This window comes from Taudactylus pleione, unplaced genomic scaffold (genome assembly GCF_031769625.1).
Source record: "Taudactylus pleione unplaced genomic scaffold, aTauple2 ptg000478l, whole genome shotgun sequence".
Lineage (NCBI taxonomy): Eukaryota > Metazoa > Chordata > Amphibia > Anura > Myobatrachidae > Taudactylus > Taudactylus pleione.
In genome coordinates this window covers 4209447-4228142 of record NW_028284880.1, presented here as the reverse complement: position 1 = coordinate 4228142, position 18696 = coordinate 4209447, and the positions used below count along the sequence as shown (strand labels likewise).

At 47.3% G+C, this 18696-nt stretch overlaps 1 protein-coding gene across 1 annotated transcript in view; it reads right to left on the bottom strand.

Moving 5' to 3' along the window:
• Positions 1–726: 726 nt before the first annotated feature.
• The window catches only part of LOC148503037 (putative N-acetylated-alpha-linked acidic dipeptidase), a 64813-nt gene continuing 46843 nt past the window's right edge, over positions 727–18696 (bottom strand). Inside the window, exons 16-19 of the mRNA XM_088449034.1 lie at positions 17766–18030; positions 10352–10433; positions 5803–5895; positions 727–3833 (exon numbers count right to left, since the gene is read on the bottom strand). Coding sequence (XP_088305160.1) covers positions 3644–3833; positions 5803–5895; positions 10352–10433; positions 17766–18030 — 630 coding nt within the window. The 3' untranslated portion in view covers positions 727–3643. The remainder of the gene's footprint in view (positions 3834–5802; positions 5896–10351; positions 10434–17765; positions 18031–18696) is intronic.

The window sequence follows — 18696 nt, the reverse complement described above, 5'->3', positions numbered from 1 at the left end:
TCAAAGTTACATGTGTTATATACATCCATGGGAGTAACTACCATAGGTGTATTGGGTGCAGCTGCTATGGGGCCCAGAGCTTCCTTGTCAAAGTTACATGTGTTATATACATCCATGGGCGTAACTATCATAGGTGCAAGGGGAACAAATGCTATGGGGCCCAGAGCTGAGGTGGGCCCATCTTCCTTGTCAAAGTTACATGTGTTATATACATCCATGGGCGTAACTACCATAGGTGCAAGGGGAACAAATGCTATGGGGCCCAGAGCTGAGGTGGGCCCATCTTCCTTGTCAAAATTACATGTGTTATATACATCCATGGGTGTAATTACCATAGGTGCAAGGAGTAAAGATATTATGGGGCCCAGAGCTTCGGGGGGGGGGGGGCCCACCTTCCTTGTCAAAGTTACATGTTTGGGCAATAGCGCTAAAGGTGACTTATAAATGGGTATTTGTGGTCATCATTGCTATTACTGGCACATACGGTGCTGCGGATACTGTATAGTGGTTCACGAGCGCCCTACTGCCACACTAATGGGCCTCAGTGGAGATCTCCCATCAATTGTGGATGAACATTCATGAAATGTAACAATCTTTATATAATGCAAAAATGAAAAAAATAAAAATAATAATAATAATAATAATAATAGACTCTGTGGAGGCCAACACCTAAGTAAGGACACCGGAGACAGTCATATAGTGTAATTGTAGCTTTATTGGGCCCAAGTACAGGAATGAGAAAAAAAACAAAACAGAACAGGAATAAGTTATACTTAATGCTAAACACAGAACTCTCCCACCTCTGAGTGTCCTCCTTCGCCCACCACTAAGGAACCTCACGTCAGACTCCTGATGTTTTAAATCTGCACATGCGTCCTGGGCGGTGACTTTCATTGGCGGGTGTGCCGGGGATCTTGCCGGCATGAGGGACTGGACGCAGTTCCACTAGACCGGCGGCCGTGTACCGTCGGACATTTTGAACAACCACAGGGTGGCTCTAATGTCCATGGTCTCAGGCGACAACACATTGGCTGCGGCAATAGTATAAGTTTGCAGGAGCGGCTGTGACTTTTGCCACCGCTATTACTGCATCAGCGCCCGTCTCGGAGTCATGCCCGTAATTAGCTTAAAAGAAAACATAGTTTATTGGCTGCATTTGAAGTTTGCGTAATGTCCATGCTGGATCAGGCATAAGCAACCCCTTGGCACTAATGTCACAATGTGGTACTTGAGGATGTTTTGAGTGGCACCCCAGTGCTGGATTACCAACAGGGCAGCTGGGGTCGAACGCCCAAGGGCTGCCACACACTGGGGGGACCCTCACGTATAGCTGCATCACCAGTGTGTGGCATAATGTGAGCTGGGGTTTCTGTGAGGTATAATGTGACCTGGGGGCACTACAGCATGTTTAACACATTTGTGGTGCTGGCCGTAGTTTCACGTTATGTTGCCCGGGGCCCCACAAACCTTAATCCTGCCCTGGTGTTACCGATGGGGTCAGTCCCTCTCATGCTAGTAACACTGCTCCGCCCCTCGTATTCTATCTCCTTCCCATTTAGAGAAAACAAGGCACTTTAGACCCTCTCCAAATAGTAGAAGCTAAGGGCCTGATCCAGAGCCGCTCGCAAGCGGCTTGATATTTCCCCCCTGCGCATGCGCCGTGTCCGGCGTGGGCATGCGCGAGCCCTGCCGAGCGACTGAACTTCAGTCACTGCGGAGCTCGCTACAAGACGGGGCGGCTGTCGATGGTGAGTGACAGCTCTCCCCGTTTTGTAGGCGGGGAGGGGGGGTGGCTGCACAAATGCAGGCGTTCCCATTGGAACGCCTGGCGTTTGTGGAAGGCCCTACTGACATCACTAGTGATGTCAGTAGTGGACTTCCTGCTCTATTAGAGCAGGAAGTCCACTCGGTCTTGCGGTAGCCGAGACCCTACCACAGGGTCTCGTCGCAAGGACGATGGTCGCGATAATCACGACGGCCTCCTGCCCGCTCGCACAAGCTGTAGGAGGTCTCCCACAGCTTAGTGAGTGGCCAGAGGATATAAAAAAACATGCCCATCAGACCTTGTGAGCGGCCTCCGAACGGGTCTGAATCAGGGCCTAAGTGTGGCCGGCATTCCCAGCAAAGCCCGGGCCTCTGGGGAGTGAATCCTGCCGCAGTTAGTGCTGCTCACAGTTGAAAAAATAGTGCAAAATTCTGAAGCCCGTCTTCAACCCCAGACTAGACCAAACTAGCTTACAGGGTAGCACTAACATTTTTAGTAACGATCTATTACTTTTGGAAATGTTTGTATTTGTTGTAATGGTGGTGGCACTCCTGAAATTTTTTGTTTTGGCTTGTAATGTTGAACGTCTGGCACCCTAAATGAAATTAGTTAAAAAATATTACCTACCCCTGTGAAGGGATGGGCATTGGTGGGATGTCCATCAATGGTTACCATCGATAGGCCCATCGGTGATTACCATCTATAGTGAACCATTGATGGTTTGCAACCCCTTGATGGACACCGCTGCTAGGGGCATGGCAGGCAGTGGGTCAATCAAAAAATTGGGGGCGTAGCTTAGCGTCTGCAAGGGGGCGGGGCTAAGATCCGTCCTTTCAGGTGGAAAGAAATCGGCTACCACTCATCCATAGATGGTGGAGAACCATTGGTTCTCCACATTGATGGTAAAACTAGTTAACATCGGCCATTCACCATTGATGTTTTGAAATCATCGATGGTCATCCCTACCCCTGTGCTAGATATTGGTTTAGGACAGGGGTGGGTAACCTTTTTTCTGCCGAGGGCCATTTTGATATATATAACATTATTTGCGGGCCCGGTGCAGGCCACGCCCCCTCCGTGTGATGTCACATGGGGGCACGGCCACATTCGCTGGTGATTACAGCAATGCCTGGAGCATCCTGAGGATGCTCCGGGGAGCTGTAAGGGCAGCGGTGTGACCGTCTGAAGCGTCCTAAGGACGCCCCAGACGGCACTGCTGCATAGATTCTGGCTGCAGAGTACCATTCTAGGCACCAGGCTAGCCAGATGAGGCTAGCAGCAAAAAGCTCAGAGGGCCAGACCAAATGATCTCGTGGGCCTTATACGGCCCCTGGACCTGAGGTTCCCCATCCCTGGTTTAGGATATACCATATGCAGGATATGAGCAAACTGTCACCACTATACCCCCTTAGCTCTATTGTATAGTCAAACCTTTCTAAATCGGGCCGCACCCCATCAAAAACAGGACATCCTGCCCTAATGACGTTACATCGCGCCTGACTCTAAACCACACATGGTGCAAATAAAGGGATTATGGAGTAGAGAAAACAAATAAATAAGCTATGATAAATTACCAAAATCATCAATCTTACAAAATCATCAATGTAATAGCGCTGTGACAAAAACTAGGTAAAATCCTATTACAATCCATTAATATTTAAATGAGATATAGGAGAAGGAGGGGGGGGGGGGAAACACTGTTACAGTCTCTTTGAGAAATGGTTTCACAAACAAGATTTTCACGTGTACAGTTCTAATAACCAGATGACATAATAGAGGTGGATCCAACATGTTGGTGAAGCATAAAGATTAGGAATCTTGTTACTAGTAAACACATTGGTGGAGAAGTTGAATATGAGACACAGTCAGTTACTGTATTCAGGACACTTCTTGTAACGTCTGTGCTGCAGCCTGAACGGTGAAAGCGGCTATTGAGATTTGTTTCCTCACTTCGTCCCATGCATTGGGCTGGTCAGCCCTGTTCTCGATATCAAACAATGCATCATAGATGCCAGGGAAAGACTCGCCGGCGTACTTGTTGTGACTGCTCGGAGCGAAGATTATATGCCTGGGGAAATGCAGAACAAGCAGGAAAATGCAAAGAATTACTGTAGTTCATATTTTTTTAAAATAATATTTAATTTTTTTAAATTTCATTATGAGATCTCAGTTTGGGACGAATCCCCTCTTAGGGGAATATTTATGAACATTATATTTTGGGACTTTTCTTGTAATAGATCATACCCATCAAAAGGTATCCCTTGGATGTACGAAGGAGGGAACACAGAAGATATCTCCAACATCAGACGTGGTCCCTCCTTTTCCCACTGCAAAAAACAACCTCTGAGGGCTGCTTAAATGGCCAGATTACATTGGGCAGGACAAGGATGCAGTAGGTAATGCAGCATCTCATTGGTCAGCAGCTATAGACATCCTCCAATCATATGCCACGTTCACTACACACCTCCTGCTGACTGATGAAAGCACCACTCTGCGGTAGATTTACTAAAGCTTCTAAAAATTAAAAGTGGTGGTGTTACCCATAGCAACCAGATTCTAGCTATCATCTCTGTATTGCATGCTATAAAACGATAGACAGAATCTGATGTCTTCTCATCAGGGCCGTTAAGAGTCGCACCGGGCTCGAGTGAAGGAGGCGTGGCCTAATTGAGGGAGATGAGGCCACACCCCCTCAAAAAGTGAAAGGATCCTAGTTGCTGGGGAGGGGAGCGCTGTGAGCCCCCCAGCCCAGCGCAAATCCGTGAGGGGGGGCCCGATCAGTGTGATAGCTGCCCTCCACAGGATGAGATGAGTAGTCTTCTACTGTAGCCCATCACAGCATTGTGTACTGGGCTGCTGAAGGGAAAGAGGGGGGGGGTGTTGGAGCCGGGCCCCTCCAGCAAGCCCGGGTAATTACTACCCGCGCCCCCCTCTCGGCGCCCCTGCTTCTCTTAAACAATGTGCTGGCATTAAGTACCTGTGGTGGTCCAAGGGCAGGAATCTCACCTAAATGGTACACATGAAGGGGTGGGACGTTGGACCTAAAATGTTGGGATGGTCCCAAATTGGGCAACCCTTTTAAGCCTCATTCAATTCACCAAACCCCACCCACCCCCCAAGTCCTCATTAGTTTTTGTTACCAGTGCCAGCTACAAACATATTATAACAGAACCAAAGTTGAGGAATGTATCATTATAAATCCATGAAGAACGTAGTAACATCGGTGTAGAACAGCACGCGTTTCTTAGTTTCCCTCTAAAACAAATTGGTATCCGTTGTGTCTGTTGAAGAGCTGCAAGTAGTTGGCTTCACTACAAAAAACAATTATACATATTTTTGACAGCTACAAAGTGTCCAGTGTATTCCTAACGTGCATAGAACAACGGGGCAGATTCCATTTGCAGTGGGACTTTCCGCAGGGTTTAGCTACCAGGTTAAGTGCCTGGAGCTATTCAATTACTGCCCGCGGCAAGCCTGCGACTAAACCCTGTACTTTACGAAGATTACTTCTCGTGCTGTCCTGAGAAATCTGTGTTAACTAGTGCTTCCGGGGCCAGTCGTGGGCTTAACTCAAGTAGCGATTAAATACAGTAGCTCCAGACACTGTGCCTGGAAACTATTGGGGCCCATCCATCAGCGGATTGGCGCAATCCCGCGATGCCGCAACCCGGCATCGCCGGATCACAGAAATCCAACATGTTGGATTTTCCCGATTTGACGATCGCGATCGTCAAATCGGGGACATTTAACATGTAATATTTCAGCAATCCTGCGACGGATCGCTGACCATCGATGTTGGTCGGCCGGCGTTTCCACCCGGCAGATCGGCATTTCCAATCGCGACGCGGGATCGCGGAAATACCGGTCAGATGTATGGGCACATTATGGCTTACAGCGTATTAGCCGCAGGTTTACCGTGGGAAATAGGTAACCCGAGAGCTAAAATCCTATGGCTAATTCGTCCTGCCCTAATGATTGTACAGAGGTCTGACATTATCCTGAGCAGGTGAATTCACTCATTAGCAGTTTTTCTTTACCTGTAGAATTTACGACCCGGTAATCCCAAAGGATCAATGAACGCTCTCTCCAGATACATTAGCTGATCGTTCGTGGATCTCACCGCTATTGGGCTATTACAATAAGATACAGTATTACGGACATTAGACACTATATACAATATATAAATGGATGCTGTATGAAATATACACTAAAAAGAGGTCAGCAACAATATAAAGGCATGTGGTTATTATAATATGCAGAGGGGGGGGGGGAGATGTTGTCCTTTATATTATACTGCAGTGTGTGATGAATACTGAAGTCATGTCTACAGTATGTTCATATCTGCGCTTGCTATGAGAAGTTCACATGATCACACACCCATAAATCGGCCAGTAATTTCGTGTGTGGGGAGGGGGTCAATCCAGGATTATTGCTAAGTAACAAGGGGGTAGATGTATGAAGCAGTGAAAAGGGTGAGGAAGTGTGCCAGTGGAGCAGTTGCTCATGGCAACCAATCAGATTTGAGGTTGCTTTTATGAAGTTCATTCAAAATAATAGCTAGGAGCTGATTGGCTGCCATCCACTGGCACACTTCCCCACTTTTTTCACTGCCTCATACATCTATCCCATGATTCTGCTGGACAATGAGGGAGCTGGCGCAGAGTAAGTCAGCTTGTGTTGCATGTTGTGTGTGATTTCGCTGTCTGCATGCTCAGAAATCGGAGCACAAATATGCGAGATTGCAGACCCGCACACATATGACAGTTACGACACCATGTTCATGTAACAGTGGCCCATGTAGATCTGCAGAAACATGCATACAGTAGATGCCTGTTAGGAGGCATATGTTTTGCAAACGTGCTATTGATGATGACTTGTAGCAACTACTGTGGGGTCGATTCAGACCCGGACGCTAAGCTGCGCTCTCTCGCATCCAAAAGGGGCTGGGTATGCAAATTCCACAATCGCACTGTCTGGTGTAAGGCCGCCCTCTATGTCTTTGAAAGCGACGGCAGAGCAAACGCACGCCGGTATAAAGACGTCCACTTTTCGATCTTTACACACATCATCTCCTGGAAGTGTATGATTAATCAGAACCATCGGAGCAGCACGCAGCGCTTGGGGTAGACCCTACTCCGCCGCAAGCACTGCGATCACTGTAGGCTGAAATACAACCAAGTGACGTGTACTATGACGCTTCCATGCTAATTATGTACACCCATAACACTCTGTTTTGACACCCAGACACGCCTGCGTTTGCAGCACCACCCTCCCAGTTCACAAGCACCTTCCCCTGTCACCACCCACAAACGGCGCTGTCACTCATAGTAGCGTCCAGTCTGTGTACTACGAGCGCACAATCCCGGACACAGTGACTGGTTTGCGCATATGTGTTTTTCCGCATATGCAGGCGTAGACAGGCGACAATCGCCCATAGAATGCGTCCGCGGCTTAGCGTCCGGATCTGAATCGGGCCCTGCATGTGTGCAGGGATTTGCCTGTGTATAGAAATATGATAATTTGTGATACTGTATTTGTGAGTATATAAATTTTTCTACTATCGCATCACACTCCAAAAACAATGGCTACAACTGCTAACAATGGACCCCGACTGCTGATAGCAGAGCTGTTTTCTAGCCATCAAAACCGTCTTCAGGATAAATTCCCATCAAGGGATGCATGGGGAGTCTCTCTCTCCTGCAAATATGCCCTGTTATTAGACACAGTGGATCTAATAGTATTCATATCTACAGAGTCTACAGCATTTGGCCCCCTCTCTCCTACTCTAAAGATTTTCACCCAATCTCCAAGAGATCTTGAGAATAGAAGACAAGTGGTCAACTTTCCTCCACTCTACTCCACTTCAGTAACAAGCAGAGAAAGGAAACAGAGTGGCACAGCAGATGCACCAATCTACATCTGCTCAGACTAAACTAGGCACACCTTGGCACTCTCAATAAAGCTGTAAGTACCTTAACTGGAATCTGTGTGCCAAAGCCAACATTGATTTTGGGTCTGAATAACATATTGACAACAAATATAAGAACTGCATAGTGTCCCCAAAAATAATTTGGGGCCTGAATTGTACACCTGGCAGAGTTATCGGCAGAGGCGGGTTAAGTGCCTGATTCAGAGGTGAATGATTGCCGATGTTGGACGTAGTGGAGCTATATTTTGCTACTGCATCTATGTCACACCGTGCATGCGTCCTGATTGTGGCCCTCATTCAGACCTGCTCGCAAGCGCCTATGCGCTCACAAGCGGGTTGATGGTGGGGCACTGCGCACGCGCCGCGTGCGCAAGCCCCGGAGCGAGAGAGAAATTCTCTTGCTCTGGGGCTCGCTACAAAACGGGCGGCTGTCGATGTTGATCGACAGCACGCCCCGTTTTGTAGACGGGGTGGCCGGACAAACGGAGGCGTTCCTGAAGGAACGCCTGCCATTTGTAGGCGGCCCTACTGACATCACCAGTGATGTCAGTAGGGAGCTTACTGCTCTGTTAGAGCAGGAAGTTACCTGGGGCTTGCGGTAGACGAGACCCTACTGCAAGGGTCTCGTCACAAGCCCCGATTGACGCGATGGTCTCGACCATCGCGACCATCACCTGGTCACTTGCTAAAGCTGTGGGTGGTAACCCACAGCTTATCGAGCGGCCAGGAGGTCGCCTTTCTAAACAAAAGCGGCCACCCTCATTCAGAGCGAGCGCTCTCTTTTTGTGAGCGGCTCTGAATGAGGGCCTACTGTATGTCCACGCAGAGCTTCTAATTTCAGGCACATGCAGGGAGAAGCACATAAAATGTTGTGGGCCTTCCTGGGTAGTTGCATGGAAGTGTCCTAGTGCACACAAGGGAATGGACCGGGATCGGTATGAAATACCCCCACATATATTTTTTCACTATTACTAACCCTCTTCCCCCCCTAACCCTATCCCTCCCTTAGGGGTGCCTAATCCTAATCTCCTCCCCAAGTGCCAAACCCTAACCCCCCCAGTAAGTGCCTAAACCTAACCTCCCCGCAGCCTAAACCTAACCCTCCTGGGGGGGTACCTAACCCTAACTTCCCCCCTAACCCTCCCGGGGGGTGCCTAACCCTAAGTCCCCCCCGAGAGCCCCTAACCTATCCCTCCCCCCAACTTGTGGCTGCCCACACCCGACTTACCTTTGTTCGGTATGCCGGGCGTCAGGCTCCCGGTGTAAGGATAATGACAGGCGTCGGGATTCCAACGCCTATCATTAGACCCCTGCCGGGATTAGACAGCCGGGAAGCCGGCGGTCAGCTTTTCGAACGTCGGCTTCCTGGCTGCATCCCGATGGACCGTCTTATGGGCGTGCTATGGGAGTGTTGCAGGCTTGTTGGTGAAAGTGTCTGCCTAGACAGATGCATGACCACTCGAATAGGAGGCCATACAAAGACATAGAAACTGGTGCAAGTTTGGATGGTTTAACAGATGGTGACAACTGAGGATGCACCAATCAGTATTACTGCTTGCACAGATGTCAACAGTGGGCATCTCAGATCTTGAACATTCCGACGTACAGATGAACACAAAGGAAGATGTGCAGTCAAGGGAGGCAGAGCCTCCTCTATCATACTCCTGAGATTTGATATAAAAATTATTACATTAAAACAAAGAAGATATTTATAACTTATAAACATCTTCTTTGTTTATTGTAATAATTGTTATAGTTAACACTCACTAGCTTTATGGAGCTCCCTGAGACTGCAGGGAGATGAGAGATGAGGCAGCAACAGCTCAGCCTCGCTTCTGTATAGTCAGGCACTGACTCCAGAGCTTGGGATGGGGCCAAACCACGGGAAGTAAGCTGCACATAGAGCTAATAGAGGCATGACTCTGAGTATGGGGGCGTGCCTTGAGCACTGATGGATACCTTGGATGTGTCATGTGACCAGGAAGTGCACTGCAGTGTTTAGAGATTGGAGCTCAGCAGCAAGAGAAGACACAGTGATGCAGGTAGGAGAATCAGTGGACACTGAAGCCTAGTGTAGTGAGGGGAGAGTTACAGTGAGTAGGAAGCGAGACAGGCTCCCAGCACTCAGACCCATCTCCATGTGTGCCTCCCCAGCCATTGTCCTCACTGCACGTCACTGCCAGGGGCCCATGTGGACCGCACACCTAGCACCTATTGCAGATATGCCCATGGTTTAGAGGTCCATAGTATCGTCGCTAAAGATCTACTGTAGACTATATTGTGTCTTTAGAATATGGTATACATTATATAATAGCCACTAGAATGCACTCTGTATTAAAGCCACAGGAATGCACCCTGATGTGTAGAAGACACTAAAATGCTCCCTCTATTGTATACCGCTCTCTAAAAGGGGTTCAGTATTGGATATGGGTGAGATCATGTGACACAGACAATTATAACTCTTTGAATAACTAAATTTCACACCTATCAAACCGTGCCCATACCATCCCCCAGATTCTGACACAACCATTTTTTCCCCAGTGTTAAAATTGCAGTCTCTCATGTGCCAGCTACTAATATATTAATTTTCTGTATACTGTGTAATGGAAAGCTCCATCCAGGGTAGGGCACAACAGGTAGGAAAGCTCCTTACTTACTTTGCCGTATCCAGGTCTTTCAGCCGCTGGTGAAATGATTTAGCCGTCCTGGTAAAATTTTCTACAGCAGAAAAAAGTGGATCTGGAACAATAAAAGTATCATTAATAGGTGACATAGTATATAAAGTATATAAAGAAATATTTTCAGTCATGTTGGCAGCTAAAGAGACATTTTGAAAATACATTGGTTTTCAGAGCCAATACTGTATCTCCTGTATAAGACAGAGCATCTCTGTGTGACACCTTATGCAATGGTCATTATTTGGTTAAGAAAAAGTAAGTACTTAACATTGCACAGAGAGACTCATTTACTAGAGCCAAATGTAGAGTAGAGTCGGATAAAAGCGTAACGTTATATTTTTAGTTATATACTACTTAGGTTACATGCAACATAAAATACCCTGCAGCAGGTAAGTGACCAATGTACTGCTGGTGCAGTGTGAGGACCAAGCTAGCTGGCATTTCGGATTTAGCATTTTTTCGCACTGAGGGCCTGATTCAGAGCCGCTCGCTAGATGCGATCGCTCGCTAGATGTGTATGCAAATTGTGTAGGCAGTGCTACAGCACAGCAATGCATTAGCATGCCCAGTATTTCTTAGAGAGCGATCACATAGTGTATGCAGACACCTACCAGGCTGTTTTAAGACGCCAACTTGTGCACGTCATGTCCAAGAAGTGTATGCAACCATCGGTACATCGGATGCTATCGCAGCGCTTAGGTTGACCATACCCTGCCGCAAGCACTGCGAGCACTTCAGTGTAACAACAAGCCAGGTGACATGTACTATGATGCTGTAATATAATTATGCACACATCTAACACCCTGTTGAGATGCTCAGGCACGCCTGTGTTTGCACCTCCACTCCCCCGTTTTTAATGGCCAGCCCCTGTTACTACCTACAAACAGCTTCACCTGTCACTCACTCTGCTGGGCTGTCTATGTGCAGCGAGCGAACGCATTGTGAACTTTCACTAAGGTATGCACATGCGTACTGCGATACATGCGCAGGGCCGCAACTCGGGGGGGGCTATAGGTGCACGTGCACCGGGTGGGGATTTGCCGGGGGGGGGTGAAAAAGCTGACTCGGCAAACTGAAAATGGCCACCGCCAAAGAGGAGACTAATGCTAGAGGTCCAGTAGGACCTCTAGCATCTGTCTCTTCCTTGACGGCAGCCATTTTTGGATGGCTGTTTTCAGCAGATTCCATGCGGACTAGCCGTCCGCATGGACTCTGCAGAAAACGGCCATCCAAAAATGGCCGCCGCCAAGGAAGAGACAGATGCTAGAGGTCCTACTGGACCTCTAGTGTCTGTTAGCAGAGTGCAATGCACACAGCGTTCCCGGAAGTGCCGGGACCGCTGGCGCTGCAGGGAGAAGATGCTGAGAGCTGCATCTTCTCCCTTCAAATCCCCTGGCAACGAGCATAAACCCCCCTGGAAACGAGCATAAACCCCATGGCAACGAGCATGTAACTCCTGGCAACGAGCATGGAACCCCATGACAACGAGCATGGAACCCCATGGCAACGAGCATGTAACTCCTGGCAACGAGCATGAAACCCCATGGCAACGAGCATGTAACTGCTGGCAACGAGCATGAAACCCCTGGTAACAAGCATAAATCCCCTGACAACAAGCATGAAACCCCCTGGCAACGAGCATGTAACCCCTGGCAACGAGCATGGGACCCCATGGCAACGAGCATGTAACCCCTGGCAAGGAGCATAAACCCCCTGGCAACGAGCAGGTAATTTTAAAGTAATTAGAAGCATTACTGTGGGGCATAAAATGGTGTCGGGCAAATATGTAAGTAGCACTTTGGTAATAGGCATTACAGTATGTGGCATAATGTGTAATGGGCATTATGGTGTATGGAATAATGTAAGTCACTATACCAGGGACGTCTGAGTAGTGCACTGCTTTATGGAGGAGCAAGGACAAACTCCAGGTACAGGAAGGGAGGGGGCGCAAAATTGCTGCCTTGCACCGGGTGACAGATATCCTAGTTTCGGCCCTGACATGCGCATAATGCATACACCCTGCATACCATCGGCAGCAGTGAGAGTATGCATCTTAGCGAGCGGGTCTGAATCAGGCCCTGAAGCCTGGCCAGAGATCAGATGCGCGATTGCAGAGTGGAATGCACTATGGACACATGAAGCCTTATGACTGGAAAGGTAGAACAGCGGTGGGAAGGGGCGTTATCACATAGGCAAAGATGATTAGCATCTTGTTTACACAAATGCGGCTCACGCAGACCAGCAATTAGACCCATATACACCTGTTAGCAGGCGTGTCTTTCGCACATACTATAGGGCAGATGATGATGATGACCTTTCGCAAACTCGGCGCATAAGCAGCTGATGTGGTGGCATCCTGAAATGTAAGGAATTTGTACATTTTGCTACCAACTCTGCATCAGCCGAAGAGTAGACTCCTCTCCTCACATCACAAGACCGCCTCTCTCACATCACTAATCTCCTGATACACTCTGTGCAGCTGGGGAACCTGGCTCCTCCCACTCTATAACTCTCAGTCTGTGGCTTCCTGCTGCCTCCATACCGCTCCTCACATCATGTCACTGCCCCTGTCACATGCAGCCCTGTCCTCACTAACACATCACTCATCTCCTGATGATTTTTCAACACGTTTGAGGTTGATTTTTTGTTTTTGCAGGAGACTAAGATTAGTAAATTGGACATCCTCCACAAAGCAAAGCGCGAGTGGGGAGGGGTCCTTCTTACTGGTCTCTTGCGGCCGAGCCGTACGGTGGGGTGGCAGTACTTTTTACTGACATGGTAACTGTGCACAAGTTTATAGAATTGCAAGCAGGTAGATGTATGATTTTGGATATCAACATAAAGGGTCAAGACCTAAGGTTGATTAATGTTTATGGGCCACAGACGTCCTGGGATAGGAAATGTCTCTTTATGGAGATTAAACCTTTCCTTTTATGGCTCAGCAGGTTATCTTTGGTGGTGATTTTAACACGGTAGGCCAAAGGACAGGGGAGGTTCAAGGAGACCTCTGGGCCCTGATACCCATTTTTTTTAGTTAGTATGGTTAGTCAGGCTGGTCTGGTGGACGTGCACTCCCCTGAACTCAAGGGTTTCACTTATTTTAGTTGTAGTCATAGGTCTAGAATAGATAGTTTTTTTGTTAAGGAGTCTTCCAAAACCTCATCCCTAGGGGTGAGGTTGGTGGAGTTCTCCAATCACGGTTTTCTCTCAGTAACTTTGAATGCCTCAGAAATCCCTCAGAAAGGACGGGGTTTATGGCGTTTGAACTCTGAGCTTCTAGAGGAAAAGAGAGTTAGGCAGTCCTTCAGGGTCTTCTTTCAATCTCAGGAGACACTTCTGGAGGCTGGTTGGAGTAGTCTCAAGTGGTGGGAGGTGATAAAAAGGAGAATCTGTAAGTCTTTAACCGTAGGCTCATAGCCAAGAAAAATGTCATAAAGCAGAATGCCTACCTTAACCTGAGAAATAAATTAGATTTCTTGATCTCTGAGGAGGGAGATAGTGGGGAAATCTCTCGGGTGAGGACGCAGATGAAAGAATTTCAGTATAACCGTCTGGCATCCTTGGTTCTGGAGAGGGATTACGGAACATACCACTCACCGGATCCTTACCAGAATTGTAGAAGGTCAGTCGATGCCAAAAGGTCAGAGGGCTGGTAGACGGACAGAATGTTCTTCGTATTGATATGAAGGGCATTCTGGATATCATTGTGTTCTATTATTCAGATCTTTTGTCTGAGCACTCACTTGTCAGAGAGAGGATGGAGGAATTTCTGAGGGGGACACCAGGTCTGGATCCTCGGTTGTGTCGCTTGACTCTTTGGAGAGTGACATAAAGGCGAGGGAAGTTAGGAAAGTGATAGAGGGGTTACATTCCAAAAAGTCACCAGGACCAGATAGGTTAACCTCTGAGTTTTATAAGACCTTTTCATACCTCCTAATTCCCTGCCTAGTGGAAGTGTTTAATGAGAGCCTGGATGAGGGAATTATCCCTCCTTCCATGAGGTTATCCGCTCTTATTTTACTGTCCAAAGGAAAGGACCTGTCTTGTATTGAGAACTGGCGACCCATAGCCCTTCTTAATACTGACAGGAAAATTCTGGCAAAAATACTGTTTAATAGGCTAACGGAATTTCTGAGCTGTTGCTTTCACCTTCTCAGCACTGTATGGTGAAGGGTTGTAGCACCTTTAGTGCTGTCCTTGGTGTCCGAGAGGACATTGAGCGGTACAGGGCTGAAAAGTGGGGAAAGCACCTACTGGCATTGGATCAGTCTAAGGCCTTTTGACCGGGTATACCATGAATACCTTTGGACCCTACTGAAATGGTATGATCTTCCAGAGCGGGTGGTGAATTTGCTGCAGACTATTTATCATTGGGCCCGGAAGCTTCCCACTTGTGAACGGTTAGGTGGGTCCCACTTTTGGTGTGGGCTCTGGTGTCCGTCAGGGTTGTCCCCTGAGCCCCCACATATGTTTTCGCAATTGATCCCTTCATCAGAAGGGTAGAGATTGGAACTGTGGGGGGGTGCAGCTGTCCCCACTGACGGTGGTGGCCTATGTGGATGACGTCACAGTGGTTATGTCTTCACAGGCAGAGGCTCGTGATGTGGAACACCTCATCTGTGAATACTCTGAGGACTCATGCTCCAGGGTAGATTGTGAGAAGTGTGAAGTTGGGGAGGAAGGTGATGAGTTCTGCCTTCCGGACAGCTTCCCTCAGGTCAGTCAGCAAATCAAAATTCTAGGCATCAAATTTGACCATGGTGATTACGCCTCCCTAAATTGGGATAAAAAGCTGGAAGATGTGGTCAGGAAGGTAGAGAGCTGGAAAAGATGGAAGTTATATTTGAGGCAAAAGGTTGACTTGTACAAAACTTACCTGAATCCTATATTTTAGTATGTCAGTTATGTGTGCTTTTTGCCTCAATCTATGTGGTCCAGATTGAATTCCTTGTTCTTTCTGCTGTTGTGTGGGATCAATATAGTCAAGAGGGGCATCACCTACAGACCGAGGAAAGACAAGGGTTTAGGCATGGTAAACCTTGTCGTCTTTTTTGTAACAACCTTTTTAAAACTGAACGTTGGGAGTATGTTTTTAGATAATTCTCCTTGGTGGGTAGAGGGATTCAGATTGTGGGTTTCTCCCTTCCTCAGTTTGTGGATAGAAGGAGGCCAAGTGAGAAGCTTTTGGATTCAGCATGGTTACCTCCTGATCTACGTCATCCAGAGCTTGAAGGCGATAAGGTAATATGGGGTGGAAGCAGGGGTGTATCTATAATGGGCGCATGCGCTGTGAGGAGATCTCAGGGAAAATGGCGGCCGTGCCAGTTCACCGGCTATCTGCGCATGCACAATAGACCCTGGGCACACTCTAGTGCCCAGAGGCTATTGATTCTGCAGTGGCCGGCCAGCCGCGTCAGTTGGTTGCCGGCCACAAGAGTGAGAGGAGGGGGCCTGTGACGGGTGATGCACACGGGCCTCCTCCTCTCTAAAGATGCCCCTGTGTGGAAGTGGGTGAAGTCAAAAACTTTTCCAGAAGGGAGTTGTGGAAGATAATTTTGCAGACCCACTTCCATGTCCCGCTGTCACTGAGGGACTGTCCAGACGATGTTGCTTCGGCCGGGTTAACTCTATCAAATTCCCAGAGGATACCACAGAAGTTTAAAGATATAGCCTGGCTCTCTTTTCATGGAAAGCTTTATGTTGGAGGGAACCTCAGGTGGAGGAATGCCAATGATCGTGGTTGCCCACGGGAGGAGTGTCCAGGGGTGGAGGAGACGATGGACGATTTCCTGTTTGAGTGTCCCTTTAATGTAAAAGTTTATGAGGAGGTATCAAAGGCCATTGGTATCCCATGCCTTTCGTGTCTCAGTTACACTGAGTGGGCTTATGGGGCAGTCAGAAGGTACGGTGGATTTAATTTGAACACAATTTATTTAGTTAGTTTAGCGGTTAGATTTCATATGTGGAATGAACGATGTCATGTTTCCATAAAGAAAAAGGTCCTCCCTTGTGAAGAGGTGGTGGGTTTAATTCTACAAGAGGTGAAGAAGATGATGGATCTGGAAAAGAAAAGGCTGGATGCGGTCAGCTGGTCTCGTTGGTGGAGTCAGTTGAAGCCCCCTTGAGAGGGTGGTAGGCAGTCTTTTCTATGTCCAGCTGTGGGTTCTTTTTCTTTTATCACTCCCTCGTAAATTTTTGATGTTATGATTGTTTTTTGATGGAAAGGTTTGCATACATCTACCTGTAGGTGTTAGATAGTGGTGAAGGGTTATGGTAGGTTAAGTTATGGGGCACATCCACTAGACGATCTACTCCCTGTCCAATGTCTAAACGATTTTCCCTTGAATTTTCCCTTGAAATTTTATCTTCCACTCTGAACGATTTGCAAAAGATCTAACGATAAACTATGTTGTTTCAATCTGTGATTCAGAGCTTTCAGCTATAGCGGGCAGATAGTGGTTCATCGTTTGATCGTTCAGCGTGATTTGTAAGCAATCAAGTGAAATTGACCTGCATGTTCAGTCGATGGAGGAGACGATCAAACGACCAGCGGGAGCGCGCATCGTACATCGTTAGAAACAATTACTACACGATTTGCAGACGATTTTTAAACGATTTTTAAACGACTGAACGATAACGATATCGTTATCGTTCAATCGCCTGCTAAAATCGTCTAGTGGATGCCCCCCATTAGGCTTGTGTGTGATGTAGATAGTTTAGGGGTGTCTTTAAAGCCTTGCTTAGTTTTCCCTTGGAGGGAGTGGATTGTTATATACAGTAGGTGGTAGGTTCAGTTCTGTGTATTAGGTTTCTTTTTGTGGGGATTTAATATGATGAAATATTACGGTTACCTATGGTTTTTTGGTTATGCATATTTATTCTATTTTATGTATTTATTTATATTTTATGTTGCAAATTTTAAATAAAATGAAGCATCTCCTGCTATACTCTGTGCTGCTGGGTACACTGCTCCATTCACTATAGAAGTCTCAGTCTGTGGTTTAACTGCGGCTTCCATTCCCCTCCTCAAACCACTAAAGCGCCTCGGTCACATGTTGCCCCATCCTCACTTACATTAGTGACCATATTGCTGCTCCCTCACAAGAACAGCAAATTAATCTCTTGAATATTCTGCGCTGTTGTGTAAATTTACATAATCTGATTGGCTGCGGGCAGTTTTATCTCCCATTTGAAAGTAGAGCAGGTGGCAAGACTGACAAACATAGCACACAGACGATAAATACAGATCATCCTCGGCAAACTTACAGCACATGTAAATCTTGCCGTTAATCAGATGACAAGACAATACCCACAGGCAATGATAGAAAATTGTGTTACTATCCGCAAAACAGCACATATAACTTATAAAAAGGGAAGGGGAGCAGAAACTTACCGAATGAGTCATTATAAGCCGCCACTGGAGATAAATGTTTCTGTGCCATATTGTGAATTATAGTAGCATAATTGTTTAGCGCGTCGGCATAGTCTCGAGCATCGAAGGGGAGAACCACAGAGTCGGCCAACTCAAAGACAAGTCCACCCCGCACTTTAGCTACCGCCAAGTGATTCTTATAGAGGGGGTCATAAAATGTATCGACGATCTCAGAAGTCTCGTAGACGCTGTGATATACAGGGTAGCCACTAAATCTTCCCTCTTTCTGAGAAATAACCATTTAAAATGATGATTAAACTACTGTATCATTTCTACAAATAAAAAAACATCATGAAAGATTAATAATGATCATGCGTGATTTGTGACCTTATGTAATATTGAGCTTTGGTTATTAAATGTCCCGAGTTGGATTCGCAGGTTTGCAGGGTCATTGAGAGAGCCACAGGGCCAGGGTTACTGAATGGGGCGTGGCCAAACCCAGGAGGTGTGGCCACACTCCCTCCGGGGGAAAAACAAAACAATAGAAAAACTATGCATGGCGTCTAGAAGCTGCACCACAAACTGCACATTTCTCCCCTTAGCAGCTGGCCTGAGCCCCTCCAACAGGCCCTGGTACTTAGTACACCCCACTTAAAGCCTCTCGACGCCCCTGCCAGAGCACTAAGGACCTCATTCAGAGCCGCTCGCTATTTGCGGTCGTTCGTTTAAAAAAAAGGGGTGACTATTCAAATGAACCGTTCCCTCTTTGCGGTCTGTTCACGCCTCTAAGTCTGAACGAGCGAGCAAAACTTGCGGTCAAAATTTTGTTAAAAACGCCCCCTGGCCGCTCGCATCATACGTCATGTCCGCTATTTATCAGATTAATCGAGTACATCGAACAGCATATGAACTGCTCGCTATTCTTGTGGCTGGTTTTTCCTACCACAGTTTT